The 22,500-nt window shown below is 37.0% G+C and overlaps 1 protein-coding gene across 2 annotated transcripts in view; it reads right to left on the bottom strand.

Annotated features, from left to right (window-relative positions):
* The window catches only part of LOC107733942 (furin-1-like), a 115,295-nt gene that overhangs the window by 27,045 nt on the left and 65,750 nt on the right, over positions 1–22,500 (bottom strand). For both annotated transcript variants that reach the window (XM_016545797.1, XM_016545796.1), the window contains exons 5-8: positions 19,241–19,369; positions 19,079–19,155; positions 6,412–6,500; positions 1,318–1,490 (exon numbers count right to left, since the gene is read on the bottom strand). In XM_016545797.1, coding sequence (XP_016401283.1) covers positions 1,318–1,490; positions 6,412–6,500; positions 19,079–19,155; positions 19,241–19,369 — 468 coding nt within the window. The remainder of the gene's footprint in view (positions 1–1,317; positions 1,491–6,411; positions 6,501–19,078; positions 19,156–19,240; positions 19,370–22,500) is intronic.

Raw genomic sequence — 22,500 nt, 5'->3', positions numbered from 1 at the left:
CAAAGCAAATAAGAAAAATCCACTTAATTCATTTGACCCACAAGTTTCTGCCCTCTTAAATGCCGCTGCTGGTAAAAGTTCAAGGTTAAGAGAGGCAAATTCAGACCATCTCAGCAAAAGAATATCAATGAAAACACGTCTACTGTTTGTGGCACAGACCAACTGATGCAGATAATGGCAGGAAACAGTAAAAATAGCCCATGAGTCACAGAAGCAATTGTACATGTCATGGAAAACAGGACCTCTTCGCTGCTCTTTTTGAAATGGGTTTTATGCTGACATTCACAGCGCAAAACTTCCTCCCCGGTCCACCCGAGTGAAAAATTTAGGCTTCGATACGGCGTCATGCTTTGGTACCTGGGTATCGATGCTAAATCAAAACCATAGGCAATAAATAAACAGCATCAAATGACTAATGCCAGAAAACGTCACACTAATTATACAGCATCAGTATATGTAACACACACTGGGGAAAGATTCATTATTCACAATGAATTTATAATTTCTGTAATTAATGCATTCAGTCCCTTTTAAAGAAAGTAAAAATATAGAGTATATATATATATATACTGTATATACTGTATACACGCACACAAACAAATTAAACAGAAATGTCTTGAATGCATTAACCTAATTTAACGTTTTAAAACATTAGCTGTTTAATACATTTAATAATCTCACATGTGGTCAGCCTTGATCAACAATGTTGTGAACTACGCTGGCATGTAAATTTAGCCAATGATAATAAACCATTTAAATATACATATCATTTAGATAAGTCTTAAGGCCTGTTCACACCAAGAATGACAGTTATAAAGATAACTGTAACTATATTAGTGTCCATACCAATGCACAATAATGTTCTGTTTATTAAGTGCACGCCGCTATGTCATCTGGCACTTTAAATGCTCACGTTCTTTAAAGTAGAATAGATTCTAATGTTTTTATTTTTCATCAGCAGGAAAAAATTTATTTGGAAGTGATTCCAATGATGTTGTTCCTCTGTGCTGTTATAGATGTGGTGTGGACTTTTAAAGCAATATTGTTACTGTTATCATTATAGTTATCATCTTTGGTGTGAACGGGCCTTTAAATGTACAGTAATGCAGCCCAATAAATTCTAATGGGCATGAGAGGGAGGAAAATTCTTTGACAAGAAATATAAATTATGAAAAGGAATATAAATAGCCTTCCAGGGAACAATAAAATGAACCAAAAGTGCAGAATATAGCCCCTTTCAGCACCACAAGGAATATTTCTTCTTACATTAGCTAAATGACAAAGTAGTTCAATAAGTTCAGATTAGAAAAGCCAAACCTCCATTACGCCGCGTAGGAAAGCCTCTTTGGCCAGCTTTGCAGGTCCGTCCACCGTTTTGCCGTCGTCTTCGGGTCCCCAGCTGGCGCTGTAGATGTCGATGTGCTGTGGGTTGAGACTGAGGGACTGAGCTTCCACCACATCAGTGACCTCTCCATCCAACATGCGCACACCTGTAAAACACAAAACATAAAACACATTAGAGCATGGGACAGAGAGCAAAGCACACACAAATATACTGTACCTGCAAATGCTACATCTTACATTACCTCCAAACTGCAGCCCGATTATTTAATGCCTGTATTTAGATGAGATAGTAAAATGGTAAGATTCACTGTCCATTACAAGCACTTTACGTTCAGAGAGAGTGAGAAAAAAATAGGATAGTAGGGGAAAAATTCATCAATCAATCAAGCTGTTGAGCTTGTTCTGGCACTGGAAAGCATGGAGAGGGATGCAATCAGATTGCGTGATTTTTTTTTCCCAGTAATGATTCAATATTATCCAGATTTACTGTGATATTTGTAGAAATGGAGAATTCAGATAGAAATGCCAAAATGTCTGTGTCTGATACTGTATGTCATCGAAAGCTACATTTAATACTGGGCTAAGAAATGTGTGATGAGAGGTTCTTCAGAGTTTAAATAAGTGCTTAATAACTTTAACAAAAAAATGAATAAGGCAGCATCATTTTGTTTCCATGAAAAAAAGCATTTAGAAAAAAACATGTTTTTTTAATTAGTATTTATCTGCAACCATTTATTTGAAATAGATTGTTTTTTGTAACATTATAAATGTCTTTACTGTTACTTTTGATCAATTTAATGTGTCTTTGCGGAATAAAAGTATACATTTCTTAAAAAACAAACAAACAAACAAAAACTTTTGAACTGTAGTCTACATACTAGTCATAAATATAAAAATATAAATAAATATTTAATGAAACAAAATATAAATATAACAATAATAATATAATAAATAATAAATAATCACTTTAAACATTGCATAAACTCTAAACAAACTTTCATTATATTTTCAGTCATCTTTAAATGTGTATATTAATATAAATACTATAAACCAAAACTTAAAAACAATACTAGAGCTGTGACATTGAATACTAGCCTGTCAAATATTTAATTAGCCACACACCACCAGAATCTATATTTTCTCTGAGAAGTATATAGATTATATAGAGTATATAGATTACCACTGGGGGAGAGATATAATGTACCTAACATACAGAAAGGCTGTACAGAAAGCAGCCTCTATGAATAACCCCACTAAAAATCCCATATGATAAGAGATCTTTCTTGTTTGCTAAATATTTAACATCTAATGCTCACATATAACTTGCAGCATGAAAGGGATGAGGTGCACAGACAGACAGGGCTGCATATAAAAGTTCCTTTCAAAGGAAAATGAGTGCATGCGCGTTCGTGTTCGAATTTGAAGTTCATTCAAAGGTGACAAGTGGCTACATTCTTCTCTTTCAAACATCCTTTTACATATGCTTCACAACAGAGGAGACCATCTTATCTTTTTCCACTACCCTGTACAAAAGAGAATCTTAAACCGAATTGGGGGTTTGGGAACGAGCCAGAGTGTTTAGTCCAAAATGTCAAAGGTGTTGAGTTATTGAGATCCCGGCATCAGAATGTTATCTCAGCCTTGGGTAAAAAAGAGAGCACATTCTGCCAAGAGCTCTTAGATTTTAAAGTGGTAAAAAGATGAGAAATCAGAGTCAAACATCTTCAAAACAATATGAATCACTTCTTTGATACACAAGGGGGCGAGGTTACTCAAGGCTGCCCTCATATGGGTTAGTGCAAATAAACAAAAGTTCAGTCGTTTCAGGTTTTCCAAAGCAATCCGAGAGCATTGGTGCAGACAGTACTGCAAACAAACCCACAACTACAGGAAAATACAGCACTACATCTTGGAAAGGCTTAATGTTTTTACCCCATATCTACATTCCAAAAGTCCCAAATATCCCTGTAGGACAAAGAGAAAGCTGGCTATGATTACTTTCCAGGAAATGAGAAAGGCATGACAGATATACACGGCTGCACTGTGGTAACAAAAGAGGGGATTTTTTTATTCAGACTCTAGTAAATACAAATAATCTATCCCCCTCAAAAATGCAACAAGAAACCTCAGTTTTATTTGTTATAAAGCAATTTCCAACAATGGACTCTACTGTTTACTCCAACCAAGTCTTCCAAACCAATATTCTGGCTTAATGAGTCCTGGCAGAGGAATTAACCGTGTTGTGTGTTATTTCTGCTAGCGTGCTGCCATCTCCACATTGAGCTTTCCTGTAGCAGAAGGCACTGCCTGCCAGTTTGGGTCGACGTTACAGCTCAGCTGTCCAAAAACCTTCAGTTCTCTCTGTCCCCATACTACCCTTAAAGGAGTAGTATCTGCTGCTTATTAAGCACAGATTTCCCCCTGGATTCAAGGTGAAATGGGCACAGCAAGGCTACTTACCCTCCACTGCTTCTCATTAGGAGGCTAATTCAAAAACAGCTGCTTTAGAGAGCAACAAATGCAGAGCCGACAAAAGAGAAATGGACTTTACCCATAATGCATTATCCATCTGCATAAAAGGGAAGATTTGAAATGTAGCACACATTTAGTGTCTGCAGAAAATGCACAATCCAAATAAAATTAAATAAATAAATAAAAATAGATTCAACAGAGCCCACGCAAAGTCTCTATAATATTTTGGTCCCAGATTCATGAAAAGCTTAAAGCAGTTCAGAAGTTTCTAACAATTTTCCTAAGTGGATTTTTTTTTTAATTCTAAAGTGGCATTCACTTTAATAAATGTAATTTCCAAAAAGAGAAACAACAGTATGGTACATTTAAATATACAGGAATAAGTGGAAACAAGATAACGCAAAAGACACCAAAGATACATATCCCTTATATGTAAAATACTATAAATGAAGTCAAGTGAATAGACCACAGTGGTTGTTCATGAAGACATTAAACAAAAAATTAAGAAATTCTGAATAATTTCTTAAGAACCTTTAAAAAAATAACTTTGGCGATTTCGACATCTGCAAGTTCTGATGTTATTACCGTAATAATCATAAGTGCAAAGGAGTTCTGACCTGTCCAAAGGGAACGAATGGAGGAGGTCCGCCTTCTGCACCAATGTTTCTTCTGCTGTGTTTGGCCAGGCTCTTTTGTGGGAAAAAGTTGAACATTAGATGTAATGTAACATTCAAGTGAATCCAGACTAGGGTTACTTTAGTATCACTGAAATACTATTATAGTTTTTACCAATATTTTGAATCCGTTTTAATATCTTTTAATGCTGTTTTTCCATTTTCATTTTAGTTACTGTTAATTCAAAAAGGCACACCTTTTTTTTTTTTTTTTTTTTTTTTATGTGCCAGATATTTTAAATAGTTCTTTTTGAAAAGCCTATCTCACGATGGAGTTCTCTGTTGCATTCACTGACTGATCAATGATCAATCATTGTCATTTATCATTACGCTATCAATCAATGGTGTCACTTCAGAGTACTCATGCACATCCCTAGTAATAGTAATGTATTATCTAGTGTTGTAACTTAACTGCTAATTTCTTCTTATTTTCTGACTTAAGAATACATTTAAGTAGAATTTTATTCTTAGAAATGATTTGTGAATCCAGCCCCGTCCCTAAATATGGTTAGTATACAGGTCTTTTTGCCCATATTTATCACACAAAAACTCCTGGGTGTCATTAAAAGCAATTTCCCTTGGAACAGACCACAACGTAAATGTTGTTTGATTAGTCAGTTCTTGAAAATGTTACTAATGGCTGTGGATGTGTAGAGCCAGGGTGACCTCATAATACACATGCTATATAACATAACATAAATATATTATATAATCATCTATTCTGTAGTAGTGGTGAAGTGGTGTAGTAGTAGTGGTGAAGTTAAAGAGTTAAATCGCCCAAAATGAAAATTCTGTCATAATGTATTCACTCTCATGCTGTTTCAAACCAATATGATTTTTATTTTCTTCCAAGAAACACTAAGTCTTCTGCAGTCAGGCGATGGCTTTGAGGTAGAACGGATCTCAAATCTTACTTTAAGCAGTTATCGCAATGGAAAAGAGCAGCCATAAATTCTGCTTAACATCTCCTTGTGTTCAACCAAAGAATAAAAGTCAAACAGTATTTCGAACAACATAAGGGTGAATAAATGATGACAATTTGCATGTTTTGGTGAGTTTTCCCTTTAAGGTGAAACATTATACCTTATTGCTAATCTAAATAGCTAAGATTCAACTATGGGCAGTTGGCTAACAGTTCTTGGAGACGATTTAGAAACAAACCATTATTAATGACATTTATCCCATGTCCTGTGAAGTCCAAGACCGTAGACAGCAGGCAGCGTAGAGAAGAGTAATGAAACAAAATCTGCACCGAACAGGATAAAAGCACCTCAGCCAATTAAAGGGATTACATATGCTTGCGTCCAAATCTCCTTGTGTTCAACCAAAGAATAAAAGTCAAACAGTATTTCGAACAACATAAGGGTGAATAAATGATGACAATTTGCATGTTTTGGTGAGTTTTCCCTTTAAGGTGAAACATTATACCTTATTGCTAATCTAAATAGCTAAGATTCAACTATGGGCAGTTGGCTAACAGTTCTTGGAGACGATTTAGAAACAAACCATTATTAATGACATTTATCCCATGTCCTGTGAAGTCCAAGACCGCAGGCAGTGTAGAGAAGAGTAATGAAACAAAATCTGCACCGAACAGGATAAAAGCACCTCAGCCAATTAAAGGGATTACATATGCTTGCGTCCAAATCTTTGGCTCACAGGGACCTATGCTGGAGCCTGTGATAACGGTCCCACTTGAGCTCATGAAGCCATTGCTAATGGAGTTCCTCTTTCAAAGTGCTCTCGGTACAGAAGAGTTCTCATATGGTTTAACGCACAGAGACAGAGCTAATCTGAATCTAATCTGATGTTTCACAGAGGTGTTTTGCAATTCAAATGTTGGAATGGACGGGGTGTGCGCTGATAGAAAAGACTGTACGTGATGAAACATGGAAAATGTGAGTTAAATATGCCAACTCACCTCCGATCTTTGCATTATAGGCCACTCCGACACCACAGATGCCATTGTTGGCAACAGCAGCAACCTCTCCAGCACAACGTGTCCCATGTCTTCAAAAGAGAAAAAAAAAAACAAGAGAAAGAGAGAGACTGAATGAACATTTTTTGACATTTTTGAAACATCTGTATGATAAACAGCTGGCAACAGGATGAAACTACAGAGCTGATGACGAGGGGCAGGCATAAAGATCGCCCCGATCCTCATTCACAGCAGGTGACTGAAGCCTCTCATCCTGCCGAGCTCTTTTGCATGTGTGAAGAGCTCCTACTCAGTCCTGCTGTAAAACAGGCAGCTATCTGTTAAATACGACAGCAGGTGACACACTGATAACCGTGGCCTTTGGAAATAAGATTACAGCCTGTGACAATGTGCAAATGCAACTTGCTGTATGCATTTAATCAAAATTAATGAGGACCAAAAGCAAGGAACCAGCTAACCAACAAGTGCATTTTAATTTTATTATTGGCGTTTTTACCTCTTTGCCACATAGCAGAAATATATATCTTAATCTTGTTTGAACTGTAGCTCCAACTAAATATTCTTCTTTTTTTTTGTCAGTATTAACAAATATATGCACACTTATTGCACCACATGCAAACATATGAGACAGCAATGGATTCAAGCGTAAATCCACAGCGTCTGTGTCACAATAATCTTCTGGGTCAGCAGACATACAAAAGCCAAAAGAGCAATGGAGGCTAAACATGGAGTTAAACAGCACAGAGGAAGGATCAGTGAAATCCCAGGAGAACCCCTGTAGTCATCCGTCCATTCATAGGAAGCATGAGATCAGTGAGGATAATGTCTCATCCTCAGTCCTACAATAAGGAGGATCATGGGACCTAGATTACATTTAAAAAGGAGGGGGTTTTATGGGAACCAAGCTTGCGGATTGTTAAAACAACAGGAGGGAGTTTGGGAGAACACTTGCAAGATTACGAAACAAAGTGTGTGAAAAAAAAACAAACAAGAGATACATAACACGGACGCTGCCATAATGAACAACTTTATCGTGAATCCTTTGTGGGACAAAATATGTGGCCCATCTTGATATATCAAGTTACACACAAATTAAAATAACAAATGTTTTTATTTCATATTTTAATTAACAAAAAATAAAAAAAAACTTTACATAATTTATTTTAATTTAAATGTAACTATATATATTTTATAATATTGTAAAAAATCGCATTAGAGATACACAGACTCAGGCTGTCAATTTATATTAAACTTCACAAACATTTACTTAAAATTATTTTTATTTCACCTTTGTATTCAACTTTTTATACATTTACATTATACATTTTTTATTCTTTTTCAAAAAAAAAAGAATTTTTATTTTAATTTCTATTTAACTTCAATCTGCCAGTCTCAAAATGTCACAATGTAATGACGATAAATGTAGTAAATGTGCACCATTTGTCATCCTGTTCAAGACGACACATGGGAGAGTTGCATGTCTTAAATGAAAAACTAGTCCAGATGCTCCTCAACACATTTCTCCAATGCAGATGACCTGGATGACAGAGAATCTGTGCAGATATATTGCGAGCATCTGCACTTATTCTTCCCAGTCCACTGACTGAACAGCAATGAACTGACAATCACCTGACTTGCTTATTCTAACCCAATTCAGACTAAAATGCAAGTCAAACTCATATCGATGTGTCTCCCACTGCCCCTCAACAAGATACAGATTTCAGAATCTTAAATTATCACTGTGGACCTTCTCAATTCTCAACCCACTACTGTTCTTGAGTAACTGTGAATTATTCTCAAAACGCAGTTCTTATGTACGTGACTGCATTCACATTCATGGGCTGTTATCATGGCTGGATGGTTTAATAAGGTTTGGTGAGACACCTTGCATTACCGTCCCCCATGCTGACTCACTTTGAAGCTAAACACATGCAGGTTTCTGATGTTGACAGTGAGATATTCCACTGCTGAGCTGTCTGAGAAATGTAAAGCAAGCCTGGACACATAGAAGAGGTTATATTTCCATTTCATATTTACCTGCAGCACTTCTTTGCAGGAACGGCTGTATAGATTGAATCCAAATGTTAGAAGCAGGCCTAGATGGAATGTGCAGACTTTTGCATTTCCTGCGCTGATTTTTGGGGGGGACAAACATCAGCAAAATTCTGCTGAATGGTTTTAAACTGAGCTGGGAGTAATACACTTTTATTGGCAGCTAAAAAGCAAAATAAAATTAGGCAAACTATCTCAAAAGAACATGAAAGGGACAGGGTTTAAAAAGGGGCCATAGGAATTTATGTTTTTGAAAGAAATCTCTTAAGCTCACCAAGCTTCATTTATTTGACCAAAAAATAAAGTAACAACTGTCATATTGTGAAATTTTATTCATATATTTTAAAATGTAATTTAGTCCCGTGATGCAAAGCTGAATTTTCAGCATCAGTACTCCAGTCTTCAGTGTCACATGATCCTTAAGAAATCATTCTAATATGCTGATTTGCTGCTCAAGAAATATTTACTGTTATCAATGTCGAAAACAGTTGTGCTACTTAATATTTTTGTGGAAACCATGATGGATGTGTTTAAAGGATTCTCTGATGAAAAAATATGTAGTTTGAAATGAAAATCATTTGTAACATTATAAATGTCTTCACTGTCACTTTTGATCAATTTAATGCATCTTTGCTGAATAAAATGTTTAATGTCTTTAAAAAAAAACAATTATTTTACTTCATCAACTCTTCGCAAACTGACAAGAGATGATTTCAAGTCTTCAATTTAATGAAGATTAAACAAACAAAAAAAGTTTTTGGAATGTTTTAAATCCCAAACCACAAATATGAGCAAAAGTAATAGTGATGTTTGTTTTAGCAATTACTACTAGAAACATCAAGGAATGTGTTGTCCTCTGAATACCATGGGTACGGCATAAAAACAGCCAACAAGTCAATCAGCACTAACAGCAGATGAAAAATAAGAGCGTTTCTGCTTCACTTAACAGAGAAAAAGCAGTCTATGTAGGACGCACAGGACCATCTGCTTTCTCCAACACCACAGGCGTTGTACTGAGACACATTGTTTGGACCTTTATATAACCCTGACAGGACTCAAACCTGCAAACGCACTGCCCTTGACATACGGCTCAGTTCTTATAAGAACAGGATTATTCTGGGCTGGAACACTGTTTGGCTTCTCCTCCACTGGAAGTCATCCTAAAAGTTTGTAGGCGCAGCCAAGAAAACTATTCTTTACATATGGAAGAGACAACAAGTTGAGAAAACTGGAGCTATGTTTTTGAAAACTTTTGCTGGGAGGGCTTTGTTTGTAGTTCAACCAAAAATAACAAATCTGTCATCATTTACTCGCCCTCATATCATTCCCAACCTGTATGACTTGACATTTTGATGACATTTGATTTTGAAAATGACATTTCAAAAAGTTATTTCATCCATTAAATGAATGACTTTCTTCCAAACCTTCCAAATCTTCTTTTGTGTTTGGAACAAGAAGTGGGTGAGTAAATTATAATTTTGGGGTGAATTGCTCCTTTAAAGGAAAGGTTAACCCAAAAATAAAAATTGGCTGACAGTTTACTCATCCTCAGGCCATCCAAAATGTAAAGGAGTTTGTTTCTTCATTGAAACAGATTTGGAGAAATTTAGCATTACATCGTTTGCTCATCAATGGATCCTCTGCAGTGAATGGGTGCCGTCAGAATGTGCAAAGAGCTGCTAACAATACTCCACAAGTAATCCACAAGACTCCAGTCCATCAACTAAAGTCTTCTGAAGTGCAAAGCTGTGTGTTTGTAATAAATTCATCATTAAGATGTTTTTCACTTCTATCCATAATATTGCTTTCTCCCAAGAAAAAGTCTTCTCATGTGAATAAGAAGAGAAATGTGCACAGATCAAGCACCATTTACAATCGTTAGAACGCCTTGATGGATTTGTTTCTTACAAACACGCAGCTTTTTGGTTCACAAGATGTTAAATGATGGACTGGAGTGCTGTGGATTACTTATTGTGATGTTTTTATCAGCTGTTTGGACTCTCATTCTGACAGCACCCATTCACTGCAGAGGATTCACTGCTGAGCAACTGATGTAATGCTAGAAATTTTCCAAACCTGTTACAATGAATAAACAAACTACATCTACATCTCGGATGGTCTGGGGGTGAGCACATTTTCAACAAATGTTCACTTTTGGGTGAGCAATTCCTTTAACAGTGTATCTGGTCTCCGACCTACGAATTTAAATTTGTAAAACGACTGAATCTCACTATGATCTGATTCAGACAACTGACAAGGATTCCTTACTAACTAAACAAAAGCTTCTACACGAGGCATATTCTTAGCTTCAACCCTCGCCATAGATCAGCACTTCATTTTAAACAGCATGATATGCAATGTTAATACGAGATTAACATTAATGTAAACATTAAGATGTTAATAAATGTTTCCTGCTGAAAGATCAGCACTTGTTCTGCTTGAATTAGCAGACCCATGTTACACATGCTGAGTGTTTAATACATTCAATACAGATGTATTCATAACCATCTTCAAATTGGATTAGGCAGTATTCCATCTGGCTTATTGGAGTCCCAAGAAAATAAATCCAGGGGAGCGCTTCAGTGTTTCAAGCTTGGGAGACAAACCAGGCGCAAGTCTAGAGACCGTCAAGCGGAATCTTCAACGGAAAGCTCACTTGCCTCTTGGAGTTATGATTTTATGGAAGAGCAGAGCTGTTCTGCTTGACTTAACACTACATATTTCTGTCTTCCCTCTCATATTGTGCCTGATGAATTAACAATGACGGGACAAGAAAATATATGGCCCGTTTTGAGCTGCTGCTAAGCAAAACTCACTTGACTGGCTAGTACAAACACATTAACTGTGGGAACTCTGTACGGGGGAACACTTCATCCTGCCTTTGTCTGAACAAAAGGCATTTCCAGATGTGCAATTTTAACACGCCAAACAACACTGTGTGTTATGGTAACCTCTGATGTTTTATCAGCACACGTCTTAAACTGATCTCAATCAGATTACACCACCCTGAGAGAACGGATCTCTAAAGCTGTGCCAAACTCCCATAAAGCCATGCACTGCTGAAGACAGCGATCTATAAAAGAGATGATTTCTGATACATGTTCATCTTTGCTATAACTCACTGCTGAGCATTTTCAAGTGTAGTGGAAGACTTGATAGTCACATTCTGTAACCGAATCAAAGCCAGCTGAAAATATATTTTTATATATATTTTTTTTTGTTTAAAAACATGGCAAGAGTCAACACAGAACTGCACATGAGCGTGATTAATGTATTAAGGTGCTTGGCATAGTCAACCGATATTATCAATAAACAATGCTGATGCAGATATCTAGAGAGAAAGATTGAATAAATAATAAACTGATAAAAAAAAGGATAAAAAATGAACATTTAATCATGCTAAAAACATCTGTCTGCATGTGTTCATAGACCAGCTATTTAAAAAAAAAAAGCAGACAAAACACCATGTGATTGATTTGATTTAAATTTTTAAATTGTTTGAAATTGTACATCTTATGCAAAAATGTACACAATATCTCAAAAATATCAGAAAACTATTTACAGGCTATTCACACTATCAGTTATGTTTTTCAGAGCAAAATTATGAAATTACAAAAAACAATAAGTGTTTTAGGAAAAAGTACTGTTCAGAGATGAAAGTATGAAGAGAAAGGCATTTATGTGGCTTCAACACTTCTCGCCACAGCTCGAGTTTCTTCTAAAACACCACACTGACTCAACCTGCCCCACTTCTGTGGAAACACACTTAAGAATTCAAAATGCGTAATGCATTATTTAGTCACTTTACAACACAACCAAAGATTGATGGAGCACTGATAAACGGATGTTTTACAGAAAATCACTGAGACAGGCACTGAGAACGGCACACTAGAATGCGTATACTATACAAACACTAGGGCTGGGAGATACAGTAGATGTCAATATTTGTCTCCTTTCAAAGATATTTGACAAAAAATATCTAAAACATAAAAATATATCAGAATTTATAGTTTAGCTCTGAATCAGCTTGATTAGTGACGACATAACTTCACCCAAATGTTTAATACAAAACGTTATGTTTTGCACAGTGTTTTTCACTAAATTAACACAAGAAACTTATGTTTATGCACCAATAAAGCAATACATAGCAGCCTAAAAATATATTTATCTACATATTTGTTTGCTCAGAGAACAAAGTGTGAATTGATTAATGGTACATTTTGAATTAATTTTGCTACTTAAAACTGGTTGAATAAAAAATAAATAAAATAAAATCAATTGAAATTTTTTTTTTGTATAATAAATTGAAAATCTGTGGAATGATTTGAAGACTACAGTCCACAAACAATCACCATCAAATTGAACTGAACTTCAATTTGCAGTTCTCAAAGAAGAGTGGGCAAATATTGCAAAGTCTAGATGTGCAAAGTTAGTAGAGACAAATCCCCACAGACTAAAGGCTGTAATAAAAGAAAAAGATGGTTCAACAAAAATACTGACACAAGGGGGTGATCCTTTTTCCAACTCAGTGATTGACTGTGTCTGTGTTCATTTCAGGCTGCAAAGCAACAAAATGTGATTATTTTAAAAGGGGGTGATTCTTTTCTATACCAACTGTGTGTGTGTGTGTGTGTGTTTGATGACTTGCAAATATTTTGTGGCCGATTATAAAAAATAACAATTTTAAATAACAATTGATGATATATACACTATGCACTGATACACTATGCATTGATTTTATATTGTACAAATGCATATAGATAAACACATATAGGTTGTGTTTATGTATATGCATTAGGTTGGTATACAACGTATAGGTTTGTTACATTGTGTTTGAGAACTGAAAGTGTTACTAAACATTCCCTGCTACTGTTGCAAACCTGAAACCAGCTTTGAGGTTCTGTGGTAAAAGATGCAAGAACTAGATCAGTGCAACGGTAAAACGCCTATCTGGAGCGCAGCATGCTAGAATAGAGAGGAGTAAGGCGACAAAAAGAGATGGGTTTCTGAAGAAAAAAAATTGCGGATTCAATAAGGGGAATTTCACAGCAGGGGTCAGAAGAAAACATGGCAGCTAAATAACGTGTAGGACGAGCAAAATTGCTACAGTTGCTGAACTACTGCTACTAATGTATCTCCTGCTGTCTTTGCATTATCAGATAGAGATATTTTTACTGATCTTTAATGCTTTCCAGTAACTAGGAAAGTGTTTTAACATTTCAAAATCATTTACGAAATGCTTTAAAAGTCAAACTTGATCACATTTCAACTAGTGCCAAAGATGTCATTTCATTAGTGCCCATTATAGGAGTCATGCCAACATGGCAGGCGCTGTGGGGTACTTCCATTAGGGGAACACGGGACAGCCCCTCTAAAAACTACAAAGCCAAGCCATTCAGCCCAAGACCTTTGATTTATACCCACTCGTAACTATACGCTTTTCTGCCTGTCATCACAAATCATGGTTAGCCTCAAGATAAAAACGGCTTTTTGGCTGATATCCACCCCCCCCTCCCCCCCCAAAAAAGGACGAATGAGGAAAATCCCAATGTGAAATAAGGACAGACCAGAGTTCAACTCTTCATTAGAGGATAACTTTCTGCCATGCTGCTGAGTGGTTTGCGATTGTAGCTCTGTGTAGCTCTGTTTTTCTGTTGGAGTAATGGCTTCTCCTGTTATTGTCACTTGCACTGCTTGCCACATGTATAGTGTAGCTTTCTCTGTCAGTGCCGAGGGATTCACATATGATAAATGCAGGGAAACAGTAAGGCTGACAGAGAAGATTTCAGAACTAAAGACATGCATCCAAACTTTAATTGAGAATAGTAAGAATGTGAGGGCCTTAGATACGGCTTGGGATGTGACTAGCTTAGAGTGTCGCGTATATTGTTCGTTTCCGGTTGCAGAGCCCCCGCAGCAGGGTGACTGTGAGGCGGCATAGTCACGGGACAAACACTGCTCTTCCGTTCTGATCAAAACATTAAACAGGTTCTCCCACTCCCCACTCCCAATCACGCACCCACTGAGAAAGCTGATGAAAGTGCCCTAGTTATTGGCGATTATATTGTACGGATCGTGAAAATAGAGACACCAGCCACCATAGTCCAATGTTTACCGGGAACCAGAGTGCCTGACATCTTGGCAAATCTAAAAGTGCTGGCTAATGCTAACGTAAATTCAGTAAGATTGTTATTCACGTCGGCACTAATGATGTTCGACTTCACCAGCCAGAGATCACTAAAAATAACATTAAAGAGGTTTGTGAACTTGCAAGTACGATATCAGACACAGTAATATGCTCTGGTCCCCTCCCTGCTTACCGTGGTGATGAGATACATAGCAGACTGTCGTCACTCAATGGCTGGATGTCTAAGTGGTGCCCACAGAATAACACAGGTCTCATAGAAAATTGTGAACTTGAACTTCTTTACTTCCAAGATTGATAGTATTAGAGAGGAAATTATAACCATGCAGCAGTCAGCTACAGTATTGCATCAGACAGTGCACTATAGATTCCCTGAGGAACAATTCCACAATTGTTGTTGGAATTGCATTGGCATGGTTCAAATCATTCTTATCTGACCGTCATCAATTCGTAGATGAATGAAATTCGTAGATGAATGTAGTGAATGAAGAAGTATCATATCGTTCACAAGTGCAGTATGTAGTACCGCAAGGCTCAGTACTGGGACCATTGCATTTCACACTTTAAATGCTACCCTTGGGAAATATCATCAGAAAACATGGTGTTAGCTTTCACTGTTATGCTGATGATACTCAGCTCTATATTTCTTCGCGGTCTGACGAAAAACATACTATTTTGCAAAACTAACAGAATGTGTAGAAAAATGGATGACTATTAATTTCCTACTGCTAAATTCTGAAAAAACATAGGTGTTAATTATCAGAACAAAAAACCTCCATATGTAATAATCCAGAACACTGTCTAACACATGATGGCTGTGCTGTCAATTCTTCATCATCAGTTAGGAACCTCTGTGTGCTATTTGATAGCAATCTTTCTTTTGAAAGTCAAATTTCTTGCATTTGTAAAACTGCATTTTCCATCTTAAAAATATATCTAAATTATCTAATATATCTAAATCTCAATGTCAAATGCAGAAACGTTAATTCATGCGTTAGTTAGATTATTGTAATGCTTTATTGGGTGGTTGCTCTGCGCGCTTAATAAACAAACTCCAGCTGGTCCAAAAAGCAGCAGCTTGAGTTCTTACTAGAACCAGGAAGTATGACCATATTATCCCCAGTTCTGTCAACCTGCACTGGCTCCCTATTAAACATCGTATACATTTTAATGCATTCTTAAATAATTAGCAAGAATGTATACATCGTATACATACATATAAAGCCCTGAATGGTGTAGCTCCTCAGTACTTGAGCGAGCTCTTATCGCATTATAGTCCTTCACATCCACTGCGATCTCAAAACTCTGGCCATTTGATAATACCTAGAATATCAAAATCAACTGCGGGCGGCAGATCCTTTTCCTATTTAGCGCCCAAACTCTGGAACAATCTACCTAGAGTTGTTCGGGCGGCAGACACACACTCTGTCAGTTTAAATCTAGATAAAGACCAATCTCTGTAACTTGGCATACACATAACACATGACCACTTTTCTATATCGGTCTATAAATCTGTTAAAGGATTGTTAGGCTGCATTAATGAGGTCAACCGGAACTGGGAATACTTCCCATAACACTCAATGCTTGTTACATCATAAAGAATGGCATCTACGCTAATATTATTCTGTTTTATTCTTATTCCGAGGTCACTGTAGCCACCCAGATACAGTCCGTATCCAGATCAGATGATCACTGTAGTCACCCAGATCCAGTCTGTATACAGTCCAGATGGTGGATCAGCACCTAGAGATGACCTCTACATCCCTGATTGTCAGAGGAGAACAGGTCAACTAGACAAAACCTAGAGACAGATCCCCAGTGAAGACCACCATACCATCGGCACAAGACCACGAGAACCAGACAAGTCCTCTGCTCAATCTGACGTGTGTTGCAGTCTGGAATTAAACCACACCATGTTGGTTTCGTCAGGCCAGAGAAGAACTGGCCCCCTGACTGAGCCTGGTTTCTCCCAAGGCTTTTTTCTCAATTTCTGTCACCGATGGAGTTTTGGTTCCTTGCCACTGTCGCCTTTGGTTTGCTTATTTGGGGACACAATTTCTGGCAACATTGACTTGACTGCACAGACACTATTGGAAGAGAACTGAAGTGAGCTGGACGATGACATCACTGAATCAACGATGAACCAACATTAAATGATAAACTGACTGTTTTCTATTGTCCTCCTGCATTGTCAGCACACATTTGTCCTGTTTTACACTGTAAAGCTGCTTTGACACAATCTGTATTGAATAAAGCGCTATATAAAGGTGACTTGACAACAGAGTTTAGCGGTGATTGGTAGCCAAAAATTTTCTTGTTTTGTAAAAGTTGATGGGTTTGATTCAGTTTGGAAGGGTGGTAATGAACACATCTGAACGTATAAAGGAATACTTCACCCAAAGAAATAACCGTTCTGTCATCATTTGCTAACCTTCATGTCACTCAAAATTTTATGCTGTTATTTATTCTATGGAACACAAAAAAGACCATGTTTAAACAATCATCATAGATCTTTTCAATACAAAGACCACAAGTTCATAGTGACCACAGGCTGGATCAAAAAAACACTATGAAAGCATGAAAGCCATATATCTTAACTTTGGGTGATAATCAAAAGTTACCGTTGAAAAGTTTGGGGTCAAACAAATGCAGCCTTGATAAACACCAGAAACTTGTACGGTATATATAGTCTAAGTCTTAATTCAGCCATTACCTGAATCTCTGCTGCAGCTCTCAAATCAAATATGGTGCAAGTTGGACATCAATTACAAAAAATAACGTAAAAGTTGAGAGCTGTAGTTAGGGCTGTCGCGGTGAGGGAATTTCCCTTGCGGTAATTTTGAGTGGCTCAATAGCGCGGTATGCGGTTTTACCGCCATAAATATACATATTATATATATATACATACACACACACACACATATATATATATAATTTGTGTGTGTATGTGTTGCTGTTTAGGAGCCTCTGTACAAATCAGCATGGTACACATCATGTTATCATTACTAACTTGTTTAATATTCAGTCCACATGCATGAAGTGTAAAACGAGAAGGGCATAACCTTACGAAAAAATAAAACACGGAAAAATCGCAGTTGCTGCGGTTCTTGCATTCCTCTGCGGTTTGCTCGTCAATAGCGCTGTATTATATTGCGGTTATCGCGACAGCCCTAGCTGTAGTGGAGGTGAAAATATCAATGAATAATTTTGTTATTTTTGGTTTGTCACAAAGCTCTAATATGGCTACAGAAGACCTGGAATATAGCGCTGAAGTTGTATGGAGTAATTTTATAGTGTTTTTTGGAGCTTGACAGCCTGAGGTCACTATTAACTGCATCTATGTGAAGATTCTTTTAAAATCCTTTATCGTATTCTACAGGAAAAAAAAGTTTTGGAATGACATGACAATGACAGAATCGTAATTTTAGGGTGAAGTGTAGCTTTGAAGTATCTCGCTCTCAACAGCATCATTGTTTCTTTACAATTCAACCTAATTCCCTGTTGATTTATATGAAGTAGGCCATAAAAATGGCCAGTGTTGTGGATGGCCATTACCAAGACAACAAACCAAAATCCATGGAGAGAACTAAATTCACAACACATCAATCACAGAGAAACTAATTTCCCAGCAGAACAAACAACACAAAAAACAGCCAGAGAAAGTTGCTGCCTACTGCTACAACCTGCATACTAGAGTATTACATATAAATGAATTTAATTTACTGTAAAAAATATGCTTTCTGCTGGAAGATATGACCCTACTGTAGGATATACGTGAAAAGAAAAAATAGCAGCAGTCGAGTAAGAACACAAGCTACGGTACATTTCAATCGCAGTCAGTGTGAATGGTCAATGAATGTGCCACAATATATATCAAGTAACTTCTTTTGTTGCATTTTTTGCATCTTTGCTGAGTAAATTCATATAAACTACAGCATTTTTGTCGGAAAATTGGTATTAACTCATTTACATAGTAAACTGCATCTGGCCAAGAGTGACTGTGTGTAACACCATTAAATTTGTAAAAATGAATGATGAACGAAAATCATAATTGCAGATCGTGATTCTGAAAATGATAGCACTACCATTTGCTCACTGGGTAGGCAAAAACCTCATTAGTAAAAGCAGTTCCTGTCCAACACAAATGGACTACGGCAACGGCATTAATCACACTATATTACAGGCCGTGTATTCCTGCGCCCATCTCCACTCCGCAGGGGAAACCTTTGGCCCCTTTAAGTAAAGCAGTAAATGTATAGTAGTATTCATACTTTAGCTGGTTTTATGCCAGAAGTTTCATGCCTAGGCACAAAATACAGTGCTGGCTAAGACGGGAAAAACAAATAACAACAGTTTGAGCTGCAACGGCCCATAAATCACTGGGTTTGCTAAGGGGACCTAAACTAGGTTTGATTCTATTAAGCAAATTACAGTAAATGATGCATAGAGTACCTGTTATCATTGAGTTGGGTGTATCGAGGTTGAGGATCTGGGTCGCCATCATTGACATCATAGCTAGCATCTGGATCCTGCAAATATATATAAGGAACATTTAATGAAGTTATTTTGTTTTGGGTTTTATGGCAAAGGTAACAGTCATTTACTCAAACTCACATAGTTCTGAATCAGATCTGGGTGGTTTTTTTCAATTCCATCATCCAATATGGACACGACGACGCCTTGTCCAGTGAAACCCTGCTTCCAGGCTTCCTTCACGATGAGATCACGACGATCTTCATTGTACTGAATAGAGAATAAGAGAAAGAACAGATCAGCATAGAAGCCACTTCCCTTCTGCTAACTACTCCGCTGATGCAGAACATCAACATTTGTTTGAGGGTCATGTTTTGAGGATCATCTTTCACTTTTGAAGCTCACATCAGCTCTCTGATTCAAGGCTGCAGTCTGCCATTACCTCAATACCGCATGGCCTCCTGATCTAGGCATGAAAGATGCTGAAACTCTAGTATATGCCTTCACGATTTCCTGTCTAGGTTATTGCAGTCACATATTGTACTGTAACCCCAGGTATGGAGTTTGTGGTTTGCCTTCTGTCCTCTTGATATGTTGATAGTAGAGCTTCCACTGTACTGTTTATATTGGTTTTATGTTACACAATTTTATGTTATTTTCACACCAGTTTTCACACCAGAAGCAGTTTTTGCATTGATGCTAGTTTTTTTTTTTGGTGTGTGTGTGTGTGTGAAAAAGAGGGAAAATAGTTTAAATAAATAAATAATTTAATAACAGAATTGTCCCAAAATATTTTTTATATAAATAAAAAATATATATACACTACCAGTCATAATTAAGATGTTTTAGCATCTTCAATTAATCAAGTAGTATCTTAAATTAACAAAACTGCATTTGTTTGATCAAAAATACAGTACAAATTAGGGCTGTGCAATATATCGAAATGATCTAAATATCGCAAATGTACATATCGCAATATGCATATCGCTTACAGCTTGCAATATTTGGGGCCATGAACAAAAGACAAAAGAGAAAATCACTCACTGCTCTTACCTAAATAACGTTTGTAGCTTAAATAAGGATCAGTGCATATTGAATTCAAAGAGTAAATACTAAGCAGTGCTTTATTCCAGGTCCTGAAGCTGCAATGCAGCCCCAGACCATCACACTACCACCATCATGTTTGACTGTTGGTATGATGTTCTTTTTATGAAATGCTGTGTTGGTTTTAAGCCAGATTTAACGGGACACACACCTTCCAAAAAGTTAAAATTTTGTCTCATCAGTCCACAGAAAATTTGGCCAAAAGTCTTGGGGATAAACAAGATATTTTTTGGCAAATGTGAGACGAGCCTTTGTGTTCTTTTTGGTCAGCAATGGCTTTTGCCTTGGAACTCTCCCATGGATGCCGTTTTTGCCCAGTCTCTTTCTTATTGTTGAATCATGAACACTGACCTTAATTGAGGCAAGTGAGGCCTGCAGTTCTTTAGATGTTGTTCGGTGTTCTTTTATGACCTCCTGGATGAGTCGTCGTTGCGCTCTATACTGAAATAAATGAACTTTTCCACGACATTCTAATTTATTGAGATGCACCTGTAGTAATATTGTGAAATATGATTACAATTTAAAATAACTATTTTAAGTTAGTCCTAGTCCTAGACTAAAATGTAATTCTGAGATGTTTCAACTGAAAGAAACTTGCTCTGACTGATCTTAAAATATATCAGTGCCTTTGTTTTGTCTCAAAATGCACACCAGTAATGTTTTTTCTAAGGCACGTTTATAAAAATTACTTAAATGTCCTAATTGAACTATGGCCTAATCCTGGCTTAGTCTAAGCCCTGTCTGTGAAACCGGGCCTATATTTTTAAAAGGTAATTAATTCCTGAGATGTCAATTTTCAGCAGCCATTGACATTAAATCATTCTAATATGCTCATGCGGTGCTCAAGATTTCTTATTTCTTTTTATCACAGTTGAAAACAGCTTTTGCTGCTTAATATTTTGTGAGAAACAAAATACTGGTTTTACTGTAATTTTTTATCAAATAAATGCAACCTGGATGAGAATAAGAGTTTTCAACACTGATAATTTTTTCTTGAGCATCAAATCAGCATATTAGAATGATTTCTAAAGGATCATGTGACACTGAAAACTGGGAGTAATGATGCTGAAAATTCAGATTTGCCATCAATGAAAAAATTGCATGGTTAAATACTTAAAAATATTTTAAATTGTAATAATATTTCACGATATTACCATTTTTTACTGTATTATTGGAGCCTTGGTGAGCAATAAGATGACTGTAACACAAAAAGAAACACCCAAACGTCTTGAGAAATGACAAGCAGCCGAGTGAGAAGCGCTGTCAGGGTGACCGTCCACCCACCCACTGTCAGACCACAGAGATCTGACCTCTCCCCACTTCACACGCATGTCACTCCAGTGCAGAAATGAACGTTGCCACCTGAGTTTATCCGAGCAGAAAATTGAATTTATTTCGCTGCATGGCTCCTTGACTTTCCTCTTGGTAGCAGCGTCACTGCTCTCTTTCCCAGGGAGGTCGCAAGGAGAAATTGAAGCCAGTAAGGTGCTGTCAGGTCTGATGACCCCAAAAATGATACACGCTCCTGCTTATACTGGGATTGCAAGTCAAACGAAGAGAACTGACAGTTTATCTCTTAAGCCTACATCAGGCAAAATGATGCAATCTCACCTCAAAGGTCCAGTAATAATGGTGGTGAGGTTGATAAATTGCTGCTGGTGATGACTGTTGCAATTGTCAACTGTTACATTTGCGGTGAAACTTTCTCTGCATTCCATTCTGCGGAAATGTTATTGAGTGGCTTCTACCTGTTGTACTGTTAAACTTCATTGATAACGCTGCCGTGAAGAGGGGAATAATGCGTTGCAGGGCTCCAGACTGCGACTAAAACGACCAAAAATATTAATTTGCGAGTGAAGTTTTTGCTGAGGTCGCCATTGGCGACTATATATATTTACATGTTATAACTTAAAAATTTGCATGTAATGCATTTTTTCCTGATTGTTTTGCGATCACATCTTTTTTTGTGTTCACGTAAACTGAGACGATGCGCATCAAAGTTTCATCAAAGTCTCAAACAGTCCTCATCTCTGCAGCGCTGACGCACACCTGCTAAACACAGCTCAGTTGTGCAGCGCGAGAGAGATCGAAATGACAGAGACGTGCGAAGTGAAAGTGCAGAAAAGCAGTGTCTATTTCGTGCACAACTTCAACAAACTACAACAGGTAAAGCTGTCAGCTGTGTGGATATTGGCAATATCGTTAACAATTCTCATTTATAATCATTAATAATATGGCTTCTTCTTATCAAGATCTTAGTCTATGTTGTGTTCTGTTAATGCGTGAACTTCATATTA

Source organism: Sinocyclocheilus rhinocerous, unplaced genomic scaffold (genome assembly GCF_001515625.1).
Source record: "Sinocyclocheilus rhinocerous isolate Xijiao unplaced genomic scaffold, SAMN03320098_v1.1 scaffold760, whole genome shotgun sequence".
Taxonomy (NCBI): domain Eukaryota; kingdom Metazoa; phylum Chordata; class Actinopteri; order Cypriniformes; family Cyprinidae; genus Sinocyclocheilus; species Sinocyclocheilus rhinocerous.
Note: the sequence above shows the minus strand (reverse complement) of the source record. Positions and strands in the feature narration are given on the sequence as shown.